The following is a 20,545-nucleotide window of genomic DNA, read 5'->3' on the forward strand; positions in this document are numbered from 1 at the left end:
GTGACAAAAGGTTTGCCAGCTTTTAAAACTGATGCGTTTGTTTTGTTTTGGAGTTTTGCTGAGCTGTTGACATGGTTCCCATTTGCTCCTGTTTGCACAGTGTGCGTAACTAGTCTGCACCTGGCTGACCTCAGCCCAGAGGTCCAGCCTTTCCTCTCCTCTGGCACTGGACACCTACGGGCCTGTACGTCTCACTCTTCACCTCACCCACACATTCTGACCCTGTGCTTTTGACATGAGCTGCAGGAATTATCTCACATTCCATTGGACTGAAAACACACTGGCCAGGTGAGCCTCCAAGGTCAAACCTCAACTGGAGCCTTGCTATCAGTGAAGCCTGTGAGTGCTATCTGTCTAGGAATCTGCATAGCAACTTCGGACAGGTCCAGAGTAGCACACACCAACACTTATCTAACTAAGCCCTTTCTCAGACTGCCTGTTATGCAGTGCATAACCAAATTCAGACTTAATATTAATCCAATGGATTTTGTAATCATTCAAGAAAACTATATATGCAGTGAGTATATCTGTGTTAGAAATATAAGTGCAATATATTTCAAACAGTAACAACATACTGCTCATTTGGAGTAATGGAAACACAGTGAGCTCTGTAAATGGTCTAAGAACCTCCATTCCATGAAAATGAGGTCAGTTCTAATGTAAAGAGACCTGCGGCAAACTGAGACTGTCTGGGTTTGCTGCTAGAACCTAAAGTGGGACTTTAGATTATAGCATTGCTTGAATGATCTAAATAAGTAGTCTCAATTTTGCTTGCTGACAGTGGTGAGAGTAATTAGATTACTCATACTGCCATGATTAGATTACTTTTCCCAGTAACTAGGTAACATAAGGAATCATATTTTAATTTTCACTAATCAGATACAGTTCTTGTTCTAATAGGATTCTCATTACTTGAGCACAAGACTTTTTGAAAGAGCTAAGGTGAAAGCCTAGTCAGATAGAGGTTTGTCCAAACCAGTCTGACTCCTGTCTGCTGGTCTAGGATATCATATTTATTGCACTTTAATACACAGAACTGATCAGCACTCATGTGATTAGTTGTCCAGTCTTCTCCTTCAAAAAAGGCCTTAATTGGCTTTCAATGCAAAAGTAAAGTAAGTGGTAATTGAATTACTTTTTAGATGTAGTAATTAGCAAAGTAATGTTGTAGTGAATCTCGATAGATGTGCTATTTAAGTGAGCTATTCTTCATATTGAGTTTTTCTGCTGTTGACTCCAGAGGATACTCCCTTTCTCCGAGGCTTCACTAGACTCAGCTAATGAATTCCAGTTGGTTGACACAGCATGGTTCGGCTCCTTTTGCTTTTCTAGGGAGTAGACCTCAGTCAAACTAGATAGCATGGCCAAGAATCACAGAAAGAGAAACGTAGGTCTCAATCTCCTCAACCAATCATTTAAATTACTGTCTGTTTGCTTGAAAAAGCCCAGAAAGACACTTTAACACAGCAATTTTTTTTTTCCTGAAGTGTTTATTCTTCAGTTGACATTACAAAATAACTGGTAGGAGTATAAACAGCATTTTGTGGGTAGAAACTATGGTACAAATGTTTATAGAAAAGCTTCACTAATAATAAAAAAAAGACAGAAATACAAAACCAAAACAACAGACATCCTCGTGTCAGTGTGCAAATGAGTTTATACAGACAGAAACGCTTCCGTATGAGGCCACGTTTCTTGATAAATTATTTAAATAGCATATATCTACACAAATGAATTAACATAAAACAAACAATAATTTATCAAAAATGCACAGGACATACATATAGCACAACATATTCAAGAAAACATTTCTTTTACCATTATGTTCGTGTTGGGGCCTTTTTTGCTACAAAAATATCTTGTATACAGCATATAAATGATTGTACTAAAGTCTTGCTGAAAAAAAAAAAAAGAAGCCAACCAATTTATACTCTGTCGCTAGGAAAAGATATTCTTGTGGTTTGCTGGCCTCAATACAAAAATAAAATAACAATGAGGTAATATTTGTACATGAAGGGTTTCCTTTGATTTTCCCTTGTCAGAAATGTACACACATGCTCAGGCACACTTGTCATGCATACTGTGCAGATGAAGAATCATATTTAGAGAAAAGTGATGCCTACCTTTTGCTTTTCTAGGAGGTTTTGGTCAAATGTAATGCTATACCTTGCCATGAGGGAATTTCATAAGGTATTCAAGATTCCAGTTATTTGGAACGGGTTGCTGATAACTTTTAGGATGGCAAGATGCAGAGATGATTAAAAATGAAAGCCTCATTATAAGTATTCTCTGATGACTAAATAAATAAGAACCTATGTACAGCCATATTTACCATGGCCCACTCAAGACTGGAAAAAGACTGGCCCTGTTTCTTTACGTCCCATTGACACTCTAAAGCAGTGCAAGCCTGCTTCTGCGCCCTGTGCTATCCTGAATTTTGTGCTTTTTTCTTGTTTCTAGTGTTCCTGAGAAGACTAGTTATACTCTTGTGGGCCAGCCCTGAGCCTGAAGACCTTGTAAATACAGGTCTGCACGACTGTGGGTTAAGGGGTGATCAAAAGAAATCAAAAGAAAATCAAAGAAAATTTTGACTTGGTTGTCTCCATTGCTATACTCCAGTTGGAAAACACACATGCATGCACACACAACATTCAGTCTCTTTGATAGTAACAGTCAGTCCATACTGTCCATGGTCCCTCAACAGTTCCTTCAAGGGGTGTTATTTCCCCAGCCTAACCAAGTCTCCTATTGCTTTCTTCATATTGAAACAAGTGTCTTTGAGTCCACAGCAGATCTGAAACAACGCTCAAAAACAAAAAAAAAAAAAAAAAAAAAAAAAAAAAATTAAAAAGACAACTCTTCCCTTTGGACTCCATCCGGAGAGGAATACCACCAAACGTCTACAGTTCAGGAGTGCATAGGAAACTGTGGCCCTCCTTCAGTGTTGATCAGAGCAACAAAGTGGGAAGGCCACTTTCTTCTGAGCAGTGTAATGCTCACAACCTGTGTTTGGTGCAGTGGTGCAGAATCATCATAGAACTTTCATTTGGTTGAAGTCCTGAGGTTGGTATGCCTCATATCAACTCATTTGCTCTCCATTCCACCAATGTGCATTTCTCAAAGGATAGAGTTAAAAAGATATTGTCCCAAGTGTCGTGCTATATATTCATACTGAAACAGATGGGTACATTCTTCTGGAGGGCTCTTCGTGATCCATTTATGTATCTGAAAGAAAGGAAAGATAGATAACATTACAATCAAAGCCCATGGTCATTACAATGCACATTATCACATTTTGAATTACTGCTAGTGTACTGTACAGATGTCTTACCTCTGCACTCGTATTTGAGGTCTGAGAAGTAAACCATCTCCTGAGAGAAGACGTACAGGCCTAGTCGTCCACCAGCATATGTCTTGTCATAGATGTTTCCAGAATCTGCCATGATTCTCTTGCCTTCATACATTATCACTCTAAATAAGAAACAATAATGACATTAGTTCGATAACATTTTAAGAGTTTAAGAGTGCATTGTTGAATTTAATAGGTGTTCTTCAGAGGAATCTGAGCTCACCTAATAAGTCCAGTCTTGGGTCTGTGGACAAGATGCCATCTGTAGGCAGTGAAGTCCTTCCAGCCGATGTTCTTGGGGTCGTGCCAGAGAGTGCGCACCTAAAGAGAAGGAATTGCAAAGGTCAAAAATGGAAAACTGTCAAATATTGAACTGAGTAATATCTTATGTTTGTAACTTTGGGCAATTTAATGTAATCTCACCTGTCCTGGGGTGTCTCCAGTGTGCCAGAGGGCATTCCTCAGGTGCTCACCAGGTCCAGTGGTGGAGTTAACCACTTTGATTGACAGGCCAGAGTAGCCTTGAGCTCTTGTAGGTGTATGCGACCAATAAGTCTGTGTAATCTGTTTCCACATCACTGTGTAGAAACGGGAACTGGACTGGTAGCCAAACACAAATCCGGCATAATCATCATCTCTGTCCGTATTGATGAAGAAAGTTCCGCTGAAATCCACTGCGTTGAACTCATCGTAACCTGAATAAGAACAGGAGATGATTCAGAGTTGGTTAACTACCATTTTGTACCTGATCATTTGCAGCATTGCTGTAATATATAATTTTTGGAGTTATCCCTGTTGTTAGAATAGTCTGTCATGTGTATAATACATACCAACTGCAATGCCAGGGTCACAGTTGACAGTCTGCACCAATTCCTTGCCCTGATGGCGGACAACCCAGTTGGGGTCAATCTGGGATGTGCCCTTGGGATCCAAAGGAACCATCTGGAACCTGCGGAAGTCTGTTTCACTTATAGCGAAGTTCTCCGGGCACACGTCATAGATGTCCAGCACATTGTCTTGGTCAAAGTCATCTTTACACACATCACCACGTCCATCACCTGAGAGAAAAATATAGATATTTAGATGAGAGAGTGACAAACTAATAAGAATTGCTCTCTACAAAGCCAACACAGATTTTCTGTAGGAGGAAGTGGAACTCTTCCTACAGAAAATCTGGGGCATTCAGTGCATTGACCCAGTGAATGGCACCAATGTTTCATAAAACCACAGCTGACCCAATGTGGACAGTGACTAACCATCAGAGTCCAGTTGATCAGGGTTAAAGGCCAGTCTGCAGTTGTCTTTGTCATCAGGAATGCCATCATTGTCATCATCATGGTCGCAAGCGTCACCCTTGCCATCTTTGTCATGGTCCGCCTGGTTGGCATTGGGAATGTAGGGGCAGTTGTCCAAGTTGTTCTGGTGACCATCCTCATCAATGTCCTGGTTGTTGTCACACTTGTCTCCCACGAGGTCTGAATCAGAGTCGATCTGTAGGAGAGCGGAATTCCTTTATTATGAGGTTTCTCAAAGACCGGCAGAATGCTTGTCCTTGCATCAATAACCCCTTCACTGTGTTTCACCAGCCTCAATATGAGACATGCTATTCTGAACATCTTTAAATGTAGCCCCTTGTCTTCAAGTATGCTAGCAATGTCCATTCAGACAAGAATCCAGTGTCCTTGCACGTTGGTAAGATTACGCACATGCATTCATATCTGTTCAAAGGTGGATGAATAGAGAAAAGGAGAGAGTATTACACCCTTTCCCCTTCAAGCTTTCACATTCCTCACTCTAATTAGGGAGCACAGGTGCAATCTGTCGCCTTGATCCTGTGTCTAGAGGGAGCTTCTACATGGTTACATGAGATCAGGCTATCTCCCTCAGGGGGCCTTGTAATGGAAAGGTGAGAGGTGCAAGGTGAAAGGTAAGATCTGACGTTACCTGATCAGGGTTATGCTCCAGAGGGCAGTTATCACAATGGTCTCCCACCCCATCCCCATCAGTGTCTCTCTGGTCAACGTTGTAAACGTATGGGCAGTTATCTTTCTCGTTCAGAATGCCTGTCAAGTGAAAACATGCTTATCTTAGCGTCATGAACTGTACAAAGGTATACAAAGCTGCTGGAAGCATGAGGTCATGCAAGACATTTAGAGTGATTACTTACCATCACCGTCGATGTCAATAGCACAGGCATCACCCTCCCCATTATTGTCTGTGTCAGTTTGATCAGTGTTGGCCTCAAACACACAGTTGTCACAGCGGTCACCAACATCATCTCTGTCTGCATCATACTGAGCTGGGTTGTACACTCTTGGGCAGTTGTCCTAAATCCAGAGAGAAATATAAATAGCACAATTCAGTTATTCAGTCTCGATAAAAATATTATTTCATAAAGTCAGAATTGCCAGGGCATGCTTCTCTCATGACTTTCCCAATCCACACCGAGAATTAGGGGAAACAAGCCATGTTGTTCTGAACTCTGTCCTCACACCCAAATGATATGCTATTTATACTGGCTCTCCACTTTCTGATGGAAGTGTGCAAACATGGAAACTAACATTGCTTTTGCCCAGAGGAAGGAGTTCTGGTGCTGATTGCTATGTCTGGTCTCTTGAGGCAAACAAGATACTGGGTTAACAAAAATGTTGTGATGACTCACCCTATCATCAGGGATCCCATCATTGTCATCATCGTGGTCACATTCATCGCCAAGGCCATCTTTGTCATGATCTTCCTGGCCAGAGTTGGGAATGTTGGGACAGTTATCCTATAAAGGAACAAAAGACTGGTTAGGGAGGTAATCATCACAATAATAGAGTGGAGGTGGGTAATAATGGCCTTTTGAATTTTTGTCCATGTGGGGTCTGGCTACCTTCTTGCAGTGGTAAGTGGCATTCTCCACACACAGCAAGTCAGTGTTGGGCCATCCATCCAAGTCAGGGTCCTCTCCACAGATGTAGCCATTTCCTGCATATCCTGGCTTGCACTCACAGCGGAACATGGAGTCAGAGAAGACGCCCAGGTAAATGCAGTTGGCATTTTTGTTGCAGTCATGGCTACCGTCCACACAAGGATTACGGGGTGTGCAAACCTAAGGGAAAATACAAAAGATTAAGAAATGCAAGCAGATAGCTTATTGGAAACAAATGCATGAGCCCATACTCTTGCAAAGTGAATAATTAATAGCACAAACCTGTTTTTTAGCGGTGGCTTGCTCCACTCCTCTTCCAAAGGGCTGAGGACCAGAGTAGCGTGAGGGACAAGGCAGACAGTTATAACCTGGCTCAGTGTTCTCACAGCGATGGACCCCGTTATGTGAGTGGCAGGCATCGGGGACCTCTTTACACTCATCAATGTCCTTGCAGGTAATGCCATTCCCAGTGTAGCCAAGTGGGCACTTGCCACACTTGTAGGAGCCATCAGGAGAACTGGTGCATTTGGTGCCAGGGAAGCATGGATTGGATAGACAGCCATCTGTAGAGATGAACAAATTGTGTTTTTAAAGGCTAAACTGTTGTGCATTGCACTTTAGTTTTTCAGTAAGTATTATGTATTGGGTCCTTACCAACAGGGCAATCTTGGTTATTGCACACTTGTGACATAGTGGCATCACCAACACAGTCTTTTCCTCCATATTTGGGGGCAGGGTCAGTACAGAGACGTTTTCGGCTCTGGAGTCCTCCACCACATGTAACGGAGCAGGTGTCCCACAGTGACCAGGGTCCCCAGCCTCCATCAACTAAAGAAAAAGAAAATGCATTTAAATAAGTATTTCAAAAAAGAACAAAGGTTTTTTGTTACACACATTTCTACATGCTAAAATTCAACTTACTAGGACAAGGTTTCTTTTTGCAGACTTCGGTCTGGCGTCCTTGTCCCTGGCAGTCTCTGCCACCCATCTGGGGTGTGGGGGAGTTACAGAGGCGGATACGGGTAATGACACCCTCACCACAGGTTACAGAGCACGAGGACCAGGGAGACCAATGGCTCCAACCACCATCCTGTTTGACTGTGAATAATACACACACATGATTAATTCATTATACTATCAAACTAAGTATATGTTAAAACAATGGCCATGTTAAGAATAGTAAGGGACTTACAGCGTTTATCACATTCCTGGGGATAACAGTCACGTGTCTGGACAGAGGTGCCCTCACAGTTGCTGTTGATGCGATCGCAAGAGCGTCCACGCTGCTGGATACCCCGTCCACAAGTCACTGAACACGGGGTCCATTCAGACCAAGGGGACCAACCATCCTCTGCATAGTCGCTGGCTGTAAGGAGGAAGATATCCAGTATTTAAAAAGTTGCACAGAGAGAAAAGCTTGAAAGAAATTGGACAAATATGAAAATTATAAATGGTGCTACAGATTTTACAAAACAGAACAGTGCTTACGGGTTCCACAGCGAGGGCAGCACTCTCCATCGGGCACAGTGGCATTAGCACAGGGGATCAGAGGGCAGGAGATTTTGCGGCAGATAGTAGCTGAATTCTGTATGAAGGAACAGTTGAATTAGTACCAGGATAATGACTTGCGCTGACTGGCTTGCTGGCTGCAGCAATAAAAATAAAATATAAAAAACTGGAAGTGTTGCTGATACTGTGCCAAGCCTAATTGCTATGTTTCAGAACAATGGAGTGATCTTTATCAGGCACCCAGCACTCTAGCTGTGTTGATGGAAAAGGTGAACATCACTGACTCTCTCCTCCTATCACCTAACTAATTACACAAACCATGAACACCATACACTGTGTGTTTTTGATGTTGCTATGGCAAAAATGGCCCATGCTGCTTTGCTGATAGTTTCAATGTTCCGTTGATGGCTTTCAGACAGAAGCTATGTGATTATGAATGGAGGTGGTAACATAAACACTAGGGCCTATTATCACCTCATTACAGCAGGGATCCAGAAAATGCAGCTACATTTTGGCTCAGTTGATTCCCGGCTCGCTTCAAAGTTGAATTCCAACAGGTGTGAGGAAACTTACCTGGCAGGTGCATTCAGTGCAGCCGTCCACAGTCCACTCTTCTGTGTCCTGGTGCACAATGCCATTATGGAGGCAAACTCCACTGTGCCTCTTCATTTGGTTCATTAGCAGCGTGCTCTCCTCAGACTGGTAGAGAGAGAAAGAGAAGGGGGTTGTTCAGGCATGAGGATGGAAAGCATTCACATTGCCAAGGTTCCAATACGAATGAATCACAGGCCGCCACCATGATTAAGACATTGCTTGACTCTAGTGAAGCAGTGCGAATGTAAACGACAGCCAAACATATTTGTGTATTCACATGGGTCTCATTAGGGATTTGGCCAGGGACTGCCATTACAGCGACAAGTGGCTATGCCCTGGGAATGCATTAACTGAAAGCAGAGGGAAAGACAGAGAGGAGAGAAAAAGAGACAGAGTGAACGATGACAAAGCGCAGACTCAGCTGGCCCTCTGTGCTTACCACTCTATGGAGCTTATTCGACAGCTGTTTAACAACCACGCCGAGTCCCTTGAGTTCTTTAAACATGCTGGCGATGTCCTCGCAGGAGAAGCCACAGACAGACTGCAGATCTGAACACAGGAGAGAACAGCCCAGTCAATTACCTCACCTCTGAAAGATGACAAGTGACCAGCAGAAGAGAGACAGCAACTTTGTCTAACCTTTGGCTTTGTGGCCGACGTAATCAGTCCTAATGGCAGGACTGGAGCCGTTGACTGGGTTGTCCAGGGTCATGACATCAGTCAAGGTAGCTGCAGGGAACACAGGAGGGAAGACAAATGCATTTCTGTTCACTGCCTTGTGGACTGCAGTAAAGATTATGGTGCTCATCCAACAATGTGGTATTTCATTTTCTTGTTCTTCTTTCTCTCTCACAGATTTTACAGTTGTGGTTATGTGAATCACTTACTTTAATATAAGTCATCTGTTTCATCTATTTTTTAATGCTTACCTCCACTTTGGCATCCCTTGTTTCTCAGTATGGCGTCCAGAGTGGTCCCAAAGACAAACCGCACATTCTGAAGCACTCCCTGAAGGAACATGCATTCCATTTAGAGATAATTCAAGCCATTCATTTTTTTAGTTACTCATCATTTACTTAGACAGAAATGCTATGGAGCTGCAAGTGATGTTGAATGCACTCTGAATCATTCATTATGTAAGTATGAATTACTTTTTAAGTCAAAGGAATGGATTTTGATATTTACCATAAATTTGTCCTCCACAGCTCCCTTTCCGATCCTGAGGCGGGCAATGTCTGCCACCTCCTGGGACAGCAGTTTCTGGATTGGCACATCCATCTCTGACACATTTATCTCCTCGCAGCCGACAAAAAGTTGCGCCCGGTCCTCCTGCAGGAACAGCGTGATGTTCTTCCAGTGCCCGGTGGCCAAACCCGCGTCTTCTATGGACACAACCTGCTGCTTGTTCATGGTGTAGTAGACCACATCCAGAGTGTTCGCCTTGCCGTTGGAGATGATCTCGAAAATGGGTCCGGATCCGTCAATCTTCTCAATAGTCAAAATGCTGCCTCTGGTTCTCTTGAACTGCTTCAGATTGGCCAGGAGGAGGAACCCCCTCTCAGCCTGGATGGAGTCGATGAGGTCCCTGAAGTAGTTTTCGGGGACGGGGGGGATCAGGTCTGGGTTCAGGATCTTGTAGGCAGGGCTGTACGGTTCTATGCCTTTCACCGAGGTCACCCCGTGGTGTCTCTTGTTTACCCGGACAAGCTCAAATAAGTCATATACACTGTTGTCATCCCCACCCTCTGTAAACGAAGACAACAGCCATTATTCATTTTTTATCTTCTCCTGATAACACCCTCAAATTCCACTGATAAAGATCTATAATAATCCAATAATAAATTTCAGAATGATAGCAGGCCTATCTACATAACAGAAAACTGAGTCAGGAATATTATAGGCTACTGATAAGACAGAGCATGAAGAGGTCGCTATAATTTCCCTATCAAACTGCACAGACACACTTCATGTAATTTAATATTTCATGTCCTAAAGTTTTAAACTATCAGAAAACATTTGCCGTCGCCCTACTCACCTGGCAATCTTGCGCCTTCACAACTCCACAGCATAAACAGCAGAAAGATGCCACACAGCATCATCTTGAAATCTCAAAAGACTCCTATTTCAATCACAGAACAACATACATATTTAATAACAGGCTGGGGTACAGAAAAGAGACATTCGAAATGTCTGCTTATTAATAAATAATAATAATAGTAATTACAAACGCATTAAAATGTACAAACCTTAAGTTAAAAAAATGCCCTTTGGGAGTATAATAATAAAAAATCTGTTAAAAAAAGTCCTTGCTTGTCCTCAAGATTATTTATCCCGTTATCTCTTCCTTCAGTTCTTGGAAAAACACATTGGTTGCTTCTGATGGATCAATAAAGTCTCTCCTTTATGTAGAGCTCTGTCTGTCCCTACTCCGATTCTTAGACTTATTGTACTGAAGTAGTGAATATAAGTGCTATTTAAATAGTTTAAGGACATTCCTAAGGTCCTCTCTCAGCCAATCGGAGCACCGGAGGAAAAAGGGACGGACTTGTTTTCTTACCTCACAACCAGTCAGAGTAATATCCGAGACGCGCACATTGGAAAAAAAATGCATTCCAGAGCTGAATTTCCATCACCGGACAAATATTTCATGGAGGCACAGGAGCCAAGTGGTCGTTTCCTGTACGGAGAAAAAAAAAAAAACTTCAGTCATTCCCCATTCTTTTGATTGTCGCCATCCAATATTATACATATTTCACTATGGCCAATATAAGTAATTATTAGTCCCTAGGCTCGGAATAGAAAACCCAGCATGAGTGGGTCTAACTTCGAATTCCTTATTAAAAGCCTTATAAAAACCTAAATGATAACCTGCGCATGTGTATTAATACCAGCTCATATTTTAGCTCTGATGTGTTTAGTGGTTTTGAGGCACTTCTATAGAGTGCCTCTCATCTTGCATTTCTGAATTTAGCCGCCAGGGGCCTCGTTGAGCCTTGACTGCAATTTGCCCTCCTTGACAGTCTGCATTGAGAGTCAGGGGTGTTCTGGGAGACCTCTTATCCCCAGGACTTCATGAGGGTCCATCAGGATGAATGACAAAATATATGATGAGTATGCATTTGTTTTAAATTAGACTTTTGTGTTGTGGGCATGGCTTTACCAGTATGAGGTGTGAAGTTTGAACTCTATACAATGCAAATATTCTCTTGCATATCTTTCCTTATCATTACCAAGTAGATGAAAGGTAAAATTTATAACTGAGGCCCTTTGCTCCTCTCTCTCTCTCTCTCTCTCTCTCTCTCTCTCTCTCTCTCTCTCTCTCTCTCTCTCTCTCTCTCTCTCTCTCTCCCTCTCTCTCTCCCTCCTGCCTATGTGGCTTCTGTCTGCTCCTCCAGACCACTGCCATTGTCACGAGAGCCCTCTCCCGCCTTGATAGAGGCTTGTTCTGCATTTCACCCCTGGCCCAGGATAGAAGCATTTGCCTTTTTTTTTTCTCACTGAAAACAATGTTAGCTAAGTTTTGGAGCTGTCCCAACATGCAGATGTGTGGACGCAGAGCAAAGCTAAGGAAGGGAGTGCGAGAGTGTGACAGAGATTAAAGCTTTCTGGAAAAACAGGAGAGCACTGCGCCGCCTACACACTGTGATGACTTACACTTTAGACTAGAGGGGCTGCCTAAAAATAGGTTAGATATATGGACCCCTGATAGTGAGGAGACACAACATCTGGATATACCTGTTCTTAAGCCAGTGTATACATACCAATGGAGCGTGAGGTTTTTAGGATCTCTGGCATGCGTGTGACATAGATTACAGGATTTACAACATGTTGTACTCACCTTGATGAAACATACAGGAAATGACAAGGCTATAATGATGCTAAAGGGGTCAAATGGAAAATGGCCTCAGGGTTGTGATGGGGGTACAGACAAGACGAGACTCTCAGGTTTCAACGGAAAACTTTGTTGGAGGGCCCAGGTATGATAGGCAGGTGTGACTGTGCCCATCTGTGGGTGTGCCAGTGACCTCACAGTGTGGGAGGTGGACTTGACAAGGCTGTGATGGAGTGCAGGGAGCGAGAGTTGGTGGCAAAAGAGACGAGCCAAGTTCTCATGAATGCCCACCAAGCTGAGCCAACACGGCAGCGGAAACAGCCCATAGATAGTAAATGTTTACTGCTGTATTCTCCGCCTGCTTCTCCCCTCACACGGGGGCTCACACACATACGCACACACGTCATTACAAGTGGGAGGGAAAGTTCCTTTGTGTTTAGTAGAAGAATTTCTCTGTTGGGTTTCTGCATGAGCCAAGCTGTGTCGCACCTGATAAAAACAGGCGAGAATTATCTCATGAACACATTGAACCAATACCTAACTGTGTATATTTAGAGTGTATTGTAATGCATACGCTGTACTGTGCATTTTCAGAAGTGGCAACAGCCATTTGGAATAAATGGAAGAATAACTGGATGCCTGGCATCAGCAGAAGAAGAAAGGAGAAACTAAACACCTGCAGAAACTAAAATCCAATGAAAAAGATGTCATGGTATTGCCAACGCTGTTTGACTGCCAAGCGATCCCTGAAAAATTCAGTGAAAAACCACACACACACACACACACACACACACACACACACGAAAAAAAAAAAAAAAACCTCTGACAGAGTACCCACTTGAAGAACTTGAGATATATTTTCTTTACAGCTCTTTCTTTAGGGTGTTGCTGTGTTGGCAGTTGCGCAGGTCCAAGCATGAGAGCATCTTTGGGCAATCACCAATTAACTTTTTAATGATTACCCTGACATAAGTGGGTCAGAGAAGCTGGACCAAACTGGTTCATGAACGCAATTAAACTTGCCTGGGATATCGCAGAGACAAAACGTAACATGTGTATCCCCCTTATTTGCAGTGATGATATGGTTCACTAAGAATTAGCAGCTGCTATGAAGTTTATGGGAACACCTGTTGTTGTAGAGCCTGCACCCCTTCTGTATCTAATTATCAAGCATATTAGAATTCTCGTAATGTGGATGACCACTGTGAAAAATATCATGCCAATATGATAAATACATGATTATTAGTGTTTAATTGTAATAGGATATTTTACTTTCTCATTATTCAATATGTAATCCACAACAATCAGTGTATTCTATTGAAAACTGAAATTAAATCATTTACTCTAAGTCTACTGAGCCAATCCAGTGTTTTTCCATCATTAAAGCTGCATTGGACATTTGTTTATGACAGACTTGAAATAATATGCTGAGCTGGAACAGAATTTGGGATTGGCAGTTTACGGGTTTGAGATTAGGTACTGCATGACGCAGCAGGCTAATGTTATCGCGCTGGCAGGTTAAGACTCTCCTGCTTCCCCCCCAGAGGCCTGGAATTCACTCACCATGAGTAAGCTAATGAACAGCAACTCCCTACCACTCTCAACTTGGACGGGATCCATTGTAGCCTGAGACCATATGATGATTCTTACGATAAAAAAAGGTGTGCTTCCCAACAACTTTCTTGTGGCCTGCAGGCCATCCTGGGTCACATCATTCTTCACACCATCTGTCACAAGCCAAGAGCCCGAGGGACTGAGCCGAACACTTCTGCAAGTCATCTCTGGGGAAACAGAAGTTAATACTTCTCTACAACTTAAGTTGAAGGAGGCAATGACACGCCAACAAGAAGCCGCTGCTGAACCATTAAAGGATGTAACCGTCAAGACGTATAGATTTTTGAATTCCGGTTAGTCATCTCTAAGTGCTCTTGACAGTGTTAAATCCCTGCTGGCCAGGTTAACGCAGGGTGACCAGTGCAACAGTCACAATCCATCCCGTCTGACAGTCTCTCTGTGTTCTGCCATGGATATTTGGGAATCAAGAGTCATCATTTATGAGGGGGATTGAAGGCAGTTTGTTGCCAGACTTGGCCAGAAGTTTTTTTTTTCTTTCAGCTGTTTGCTGTGTGGAACATGCCAGAATCTTACAATGAACTGGAGCTCCTGGCCATGTTAAATCACTGATTGTAATCCGTGCTGGGTCTCCAAAGGATAAAGACGGAAATATGGATATTGCCGGTGGCTTTGGAGCTGGCATAGCATGGTATAAAATGATTCTCTATGAAATAACATTATAATAGCCCACTCTGCCCATGGTTAAAAAAAAATACACTGATTTTAAATACTTTTAAAGTCTGTGCGCTGACTTTTTCCAAACCCTCCTGATGCAGCAGTAACATGAATCACGCATGTTTGCTACATAAACATTAGGTGGTGCACTAATCAATTAATGTCATAGTTTCAGGGTTAAATCTTTATAAATGTTAACTCTCAAGCCAATACAAAGAACCAGAGAGGGATTTAAATATTATGTGGGGTGGTATTTAGTAGCTAGCTCATCCTTGGATGTACGTGTGGAAGAAAATGATTAATTGGTTGCAGTGACTCCGCTCGATTCCGGTAAGTGATGTCAGAGTCTGATTATGTTGGATGGACCGTGCTCAGCTCTGAAAGCTCGTCTTCGCCAAGTGTTTTACGGACAGACACCAGCTCATCCGTGGCACTCTTTGCATGCCAGCTATACACACACACACATGGCCCTCAGGTTGGGTGAGCGACGGCAGTAATGGACAGAGGCTTGGTGCGCTGCTCTGCTGTGACTAGTTCCCCTGCTAAGTGCACACCTTTTGACTAATGAGCTGACAGACCGCATGCCACTCAACTCTCTGAGGAAAACTGCATCCTGGAGCGTCTTCTGAAAGAGACATGAGAGACATGAGAGCGTTTTGTGGTTTGTGAAAGCCACTGAGGCCCATTTTGAGATGTCAGCCAACAGGAGGTGTCACTACACAGGAGCTCCTGATGACCACACAAGTGGCTAATGACTTTCTGGAGAGTGTGCCATGTTTGAAAGTGCCAGGATATGGCAATCATCAATATTAAATACAGGAAACTGCAACGGTGCTGGTCATCGATGGGAAGGCTCAAGCTGACTATGAATGCTTTGAGAGCCTCTTATTAACTTATTAAAGGAAAAGTCCACCCTGAAATAAAATAACACAATTATTCCATGATTCAGTACAGCTAGTCTTACAGTGAAAAATAGTAACACCCTTGGCAATATATATAAAAAAAGAAAATCTAAACTTTAGACAGTAAGAGGGAGGATTTGACTGATAGTCACAATACACAGGGTGAATTTATAGGAATTTATAGGGCATCAGTACAGTGAAATGCCCCTCTGTTTTCTCTCTAGTGTGTTTTACATCTTTTGTTTTCCTGTTTTAACCTTATCTTCATTTCGCCTTTTTGCCATTTTGTATGCTTTGTATTTTGTATCGTTTTGTTTGGCCCTTCTGTACAGCTTTCTGTTGTTATTTTCCTTTCTGAGTATTCTGCTGTGTCTGCTGAAACACTTTCTAAACTCTGTTTTTAAAGGTGTTATGTGAATAAAGCTTATATCACTATCATATTATTATTATTATTATTATTATTATTATTATTATTATTATTATTATCATTATAAATGGCATTTATTTTGGCGTAAAATATCTGAATTCCACAAAATCTGTCTTACTTTCACCTGTCAGGTAAGCAGCTCAAAGTTGATGAAATGACAGAGAAGAGTTTTTTGCTTTTAGGGATACAGCTGTTCCTGTTCATAAATACTGAATGTAAAGCTGTCTTACATCATGTTTGAATTTTGTTTCAGGGTCAGTGTTAGCAATGATATATGAAGATGTAACACACAGGGGGGAAGTTAAGGTATTTTGACATATCTCATACTTGGATTTGATCAAACTCATCTTTTCCTGTTGAGCATGAAATATCATGATGCAATATGAAAATGTTCACTCGCAAATCCCCGTGTTACTCTTCCTCATGGAGCACGGTACATTGTGTACAATTTGGCCAGAGGATTTGGCCGCTGAGATTCTTTCAGTTGGAATCATCATTTGTCGGGAACATATCTGTTTCCGTTGCAAAATACACAAATTTCCAGGGAATTGTGTTCAGCTTTATTGTTTACAAAGACATGCACTGCTGTCTGGAGTAGTAGTCTGAGCTGGGGAGGACCAACGGGCAGTCGTCGATGAGGTTTCAGCTTATATGTACGTAACTTAAACATGTCTACTGGAATAAAATTATTTCCACCACACTTGTCTGTGTGGTGAAAATCTGTGAGGAGAGAACCTGTGCAAACCCTGCAAACAGAGCACCATCAGAGCCTGTATCTCCCACAATTCCTCAGTAGGAAGCAGACTTTTTCAAAGAAAATATTTCAGTGATGGTTTTGTGCATTGGGGTTTACAGAACAAACCAAAGGTTAACAGCACTATTTCATCATCCCCCCACACACAGACACACATGCACACTTCCAATTCGCTTTGCTACGCAACCCTGCTTTTCTTGGCCTTCTCCCCTGAAAACTCCACACTGCTTTTAGGAAGTGTGTGTCCGGTTCTCTGCCGTGTAGACCCTGAAGGATTTTCAGACTTGCAGTGAAACAGCTTTGAATGGTGGCAGAAACCGAACCTCTTCATGCTGCCACCTCCCAAGACTCTGGGCACTCACTGAAATCACAGCGCTCCCCGGTGTGCCAGCGTGCATCATTCCCATGACATCACGGCTCTGCGCTGATGCAGAGGCTCAGGACCTGTCACGATCTATTAATGGAATCGTATGTGAGTCCGCAGGGAGCCTGGCCGCTCAATGCTGCTACAGTATAACTTTAAACACTTCCATTGGTTTTTATTGGGCCTTTTACAGGAGCGCCGAGCTTTGGATGGAGCCAAGACTTCACAGATTGAACTGGGCAACCTTTGGCCTGATTTCTCCTCAAATGTGAACAGCGTTTTTGGCTAATTTGCCATGAAAAAACAAACAAACAAACAAATAAATAAAATAACTAGCACTATCACACAATGAAGGGTGAGGAATTTTTTGTTTGTTTGTGTGTTTTTTCCTATTCATCATGCAATATATTTTCCATAATTCTGATATGCATAGCTTTTGCACATAGACAATCTGAAAACAGCTGTCCAGTGCAAATGCTGTTTGTAGAGGATGCTAAATTGCAACACCCGTTCCTAGAGGGGCTTTTGTAAAAATAAGAGTTTAATAAAAATATATATATTAATCAATAGGTCGTTTGGGATAGACGTTTACAGACAATAAGACTACAGGTCTTTCCTCAACATAAGTGAACTGCCAATATTGTAAGTGCTTGAGTTATAATTTGAACATTATTATGAAAAAAAAAACATCATTGAATGTTTCATGGTGTTGTATTTTAGTAATTTGCATTTCATAGTGTTGTATTTTATTTCATTCTTGCATGAGCATGAGCCGGTGAAAATAGGGGGAAAATGTCATACACTGATACTGAACTTGAACACAGGATAAAAGCATTACATTACATTCTTGGAAACCAATGACTAGGGAATCTCTTTCATCCCAGGTGTCAGGATTCACTCACGTGTGCTTATAGTTAACAGGGAGTGCAAATCAACTGGAGAACATGCTTGGAAAATATCATCATTCATGTACAGGAAGCACATTCTTTGCTATTTAGGTGCGAGGATCAGAGAGGATCCCCACTGAGTCAGGGTTTGGGAGAGGAATGTCCCTGCCTTCACCCCCCAGTGCACTTAGGGACCTCTGGAGGTGAGATGGTGAGATGGTGTCATGATTCACGGCACATGACTGACCTACTTTGGTGATAACATGAGAGAAGCTACCCAAAGGCATATATTTTCATTTTTGACCTGGATAAATAAACCTCTGAGAGTGCGGTGTTGCCATTCCCTCCCATTTCTGGGGTGCTCTGCATTAGTCACACAGCAGATAACATTGTTTGTGTGCAATACCTACTGATTAAAATCTTTTTATGATGCAAAGGCCCAGGCTTTGAGGTGAAGACTGCACTATTTTTGGAATTCCTTACATTCCTGCAGATGTTTTTGCTGAGCAGAAACAGGTGGCATTTTTAATCTTTTCCAGTAGCTGTATTGCCTAGATTTGCCTTAAGCTATATGGGTGATAAACTTAAACATGAGCCAACCTGGAATCTACAGCCAATACTGCAGGTGATTCAAGTTTTGTCTTTCACAGTACGACCTGTTCTCAGATGAGATGAATTCCCCAGACCTGGGATTTTTTTTTTAATCACCCTAGCATGCAAAGCAGAGGTAAACATTGCTTGTATATTCACAAAAAGTCCCGAAATCATACTCCACATATGCTCACATGAGGACCAACGGCTTACATTCCTCCAATTCTGTGGCTTTTCCTTTCGTACAATTTGGCATCTCTCTCAGGCTCTGTAAATACAGCATGCCGATTTAAAACACTTGGCTGTGTACAGGAGTGTCCATTGGACTCTGGGGAGCGTGCCATCTAGGACCATTCCAGTGCTCCTCTATTGGAAACCAGTCAACAGAGGCTGTCAAAGTCACACTAAAGAAGCTAATAAATGACAGGTTTTTTTTATTATTATCTTCATTGGTCTTTGTACCGAAGCAAGCTGTCCTTATTTACTGCCTGCTGAGCTGATACTTCCAGGCAATGGCAAGAGGCCTGCCAAGCCACACAAGCGGAGGATCAGAGACATGAACTTCAGTTCAAAAAGAGATCTTTGTCTAAATGGCAGGGACACACACACACACACACACACACACACACACACACACACACACACACAACACAGACATATGGTTTCATCTCATAGTTGCACCTCTGCTAAAGCTATTTGTGTGAGATGAATTCTTGCTTAGAAATTGTTCTCATATTGTCTTACTCTTACACGGACAGGAAATTCATTCATTGCATTCACCTTTCATTCTTCCCATCAATCACCTACTTGGACAATGTTTCACATGTTGCTTTATTTTGAGTCAAATTGGCAGAGCTGGCACAGAAGTCACCATTGGTGTCTGGGAATGCTGCCTAAGAATGTACCCAAACTTAGATATTGTCCTGGCTTTCTTTCACTCCAGCTGATTCCTTTACCACTGAGTCTGCGAGGGCCTCGCCAGCAGCTTGAAGAATGCTTAAAGGGAAGTGCTGACTACTGTTTGTAGCCCCTACAGCTTGAAAATCTATCATAGTGTTTGCCTCAGTTTTCTTTTGCAGCTGACGCTGCAGGGGGTTGTTGAGGAAATGCGCAAATGTAAGTGAAGCTGAACGTTCCCATTGGTTGCTATTTAGATGAACAGTTTTTAAGGCAGAATGTTAGCAGTAGTGGACAGAGTAACACAAATTGCAGCTCGAGTAGAAATACTGTTACTTTGCTGATATTTTACTTCAGTAGAAGTACTGCTATAAAAACCTGCAAAGTAAAAGTGAAAAGTAACTTATTTAAAATGCACGCGAAATAAAGGTTACTGAGTTCCTTTTTCAAAACAGTAACTGTGTCAGGTGTGATCTTTTCCATGCAGTTATTAAAGGAGGAGAGTCCAAACTAGAGTCTTTCAAAAGTGCATTCTGCAAAATTGCCAGGGGTTGACTGAAGTGAGAACTCCGTAGACTCAACATATTCTACATTTTTGCCCATTGAGTCTGAATGCTCCTCGCTTTCACCAACCATCTGCAGTTTTTCATCATGCAGCTTTAATCTGAAATTTGGAAATGGCAAAAAGTAGAACCAGATTCCTCTTCTCATGTTTGCTGGCTGAGTGTTCACTGTGAAAGAACAATACTTAAGCAAAAATGTGCTTACGTAAAAGGTAAAGTTACTGAATTACTCAAAAAGTACAAGAACACAAAAAGCTACTCAATTACAGCAACATGAGTAAGTGTAATTTGTCACTTCCCCCTGTGAAGTTGAGTAATTTTAGGATATGTCATTTTGGCTAAACAGTACTGATGAAAAAGAACAACAACAACAAAAAAATTGGGTCAAACATCATAGATTAAGTGAAAATTGCAATTGAGATTCTACAATTAACATATTTACAATGAGCAATACCAATGTGGTTTTTCATAAAGCAGTTCAGTATATGTGCTCCACTGTCTGGGGATCATAGCTTGTAGGCACTAACTCATTCACACACGGTTCCTGCTCAGCTGCAGCCTGGGGGGCAAGCTTCGCCTCGTGTTGTCTTGGTAGCTCAGGAGGGCACTAAAACAGACCCCTTTCGATTATTTTTCTTTTTAGTTCAAAATCAGTGAACCAATACACCGTGTT

General features: G+C 42.2%; 1 protein-coding gene across 1 annotated transcript; it reads right to left on the reverse strand.

Annotated features, from left to right (window-relative positions):
* Nucleotides 1-1,509: 1,509 nt before the first annotated feature.
* Nucleotides 1,510-10,776, reverse strand: thbs1a (thrombospondin 1a). The gene is made up of 22 exons (XM_030081869.1): nt 10,613-10,776; nt 10,402-10,485; nt 9,552-10,111; nt 9,296-9,374; nt 9,006-9,095; nt 8,806-8,915; nt 8,346-8,471; nt 7,752-7,848; nt 7,456-7,629; nt 7,185-7,361; nt 6,918-7,091; nt 6,546-6,826; nt 6,225-6,443; nt 6,012-6,119; nt 5,517-5,676; nt 5,294-5,412; nt 4,606-4,840; nt 4,180-4,407; nt 3,773-4,044; nt 3,573-3,670; nt 3,332-3,471; nt 1,510-3,225 (listed from the first exon to the last, which is right to left on the reverse strand). The coding sequence occupies exons 2-22, from the start codon at nt 10,463-10,465 to the stop codon at nt 3,218-3,220; spliced, it is 3,519 nt and encodes a 1,172-aa protein (XP_029937729.1). The 5' UTR covers nt 10,466-10,485; nt 10,613-10,776; the 3' UTR covers nt 1,510-3,217.
* Nucleotides 10,777-20,545: the final 9,769 nt, after the last annotated feature.

Source organism: Myripristis murdjan, chromosome 22 (genome assembly GCF_902150065.1).
Source record: "Myripristis murdjan chromosome 22, fMyrMur1.1, whole genome shotgun sequence".
In the NCBI taxonomy this organism is placed as follows: domain Eukaryota; kingdom Metazoa; phylum Chordata; class Actinopteri; order Holocentriformes; family Holocentridae; genus Myripristis; species Myripristis murdjan.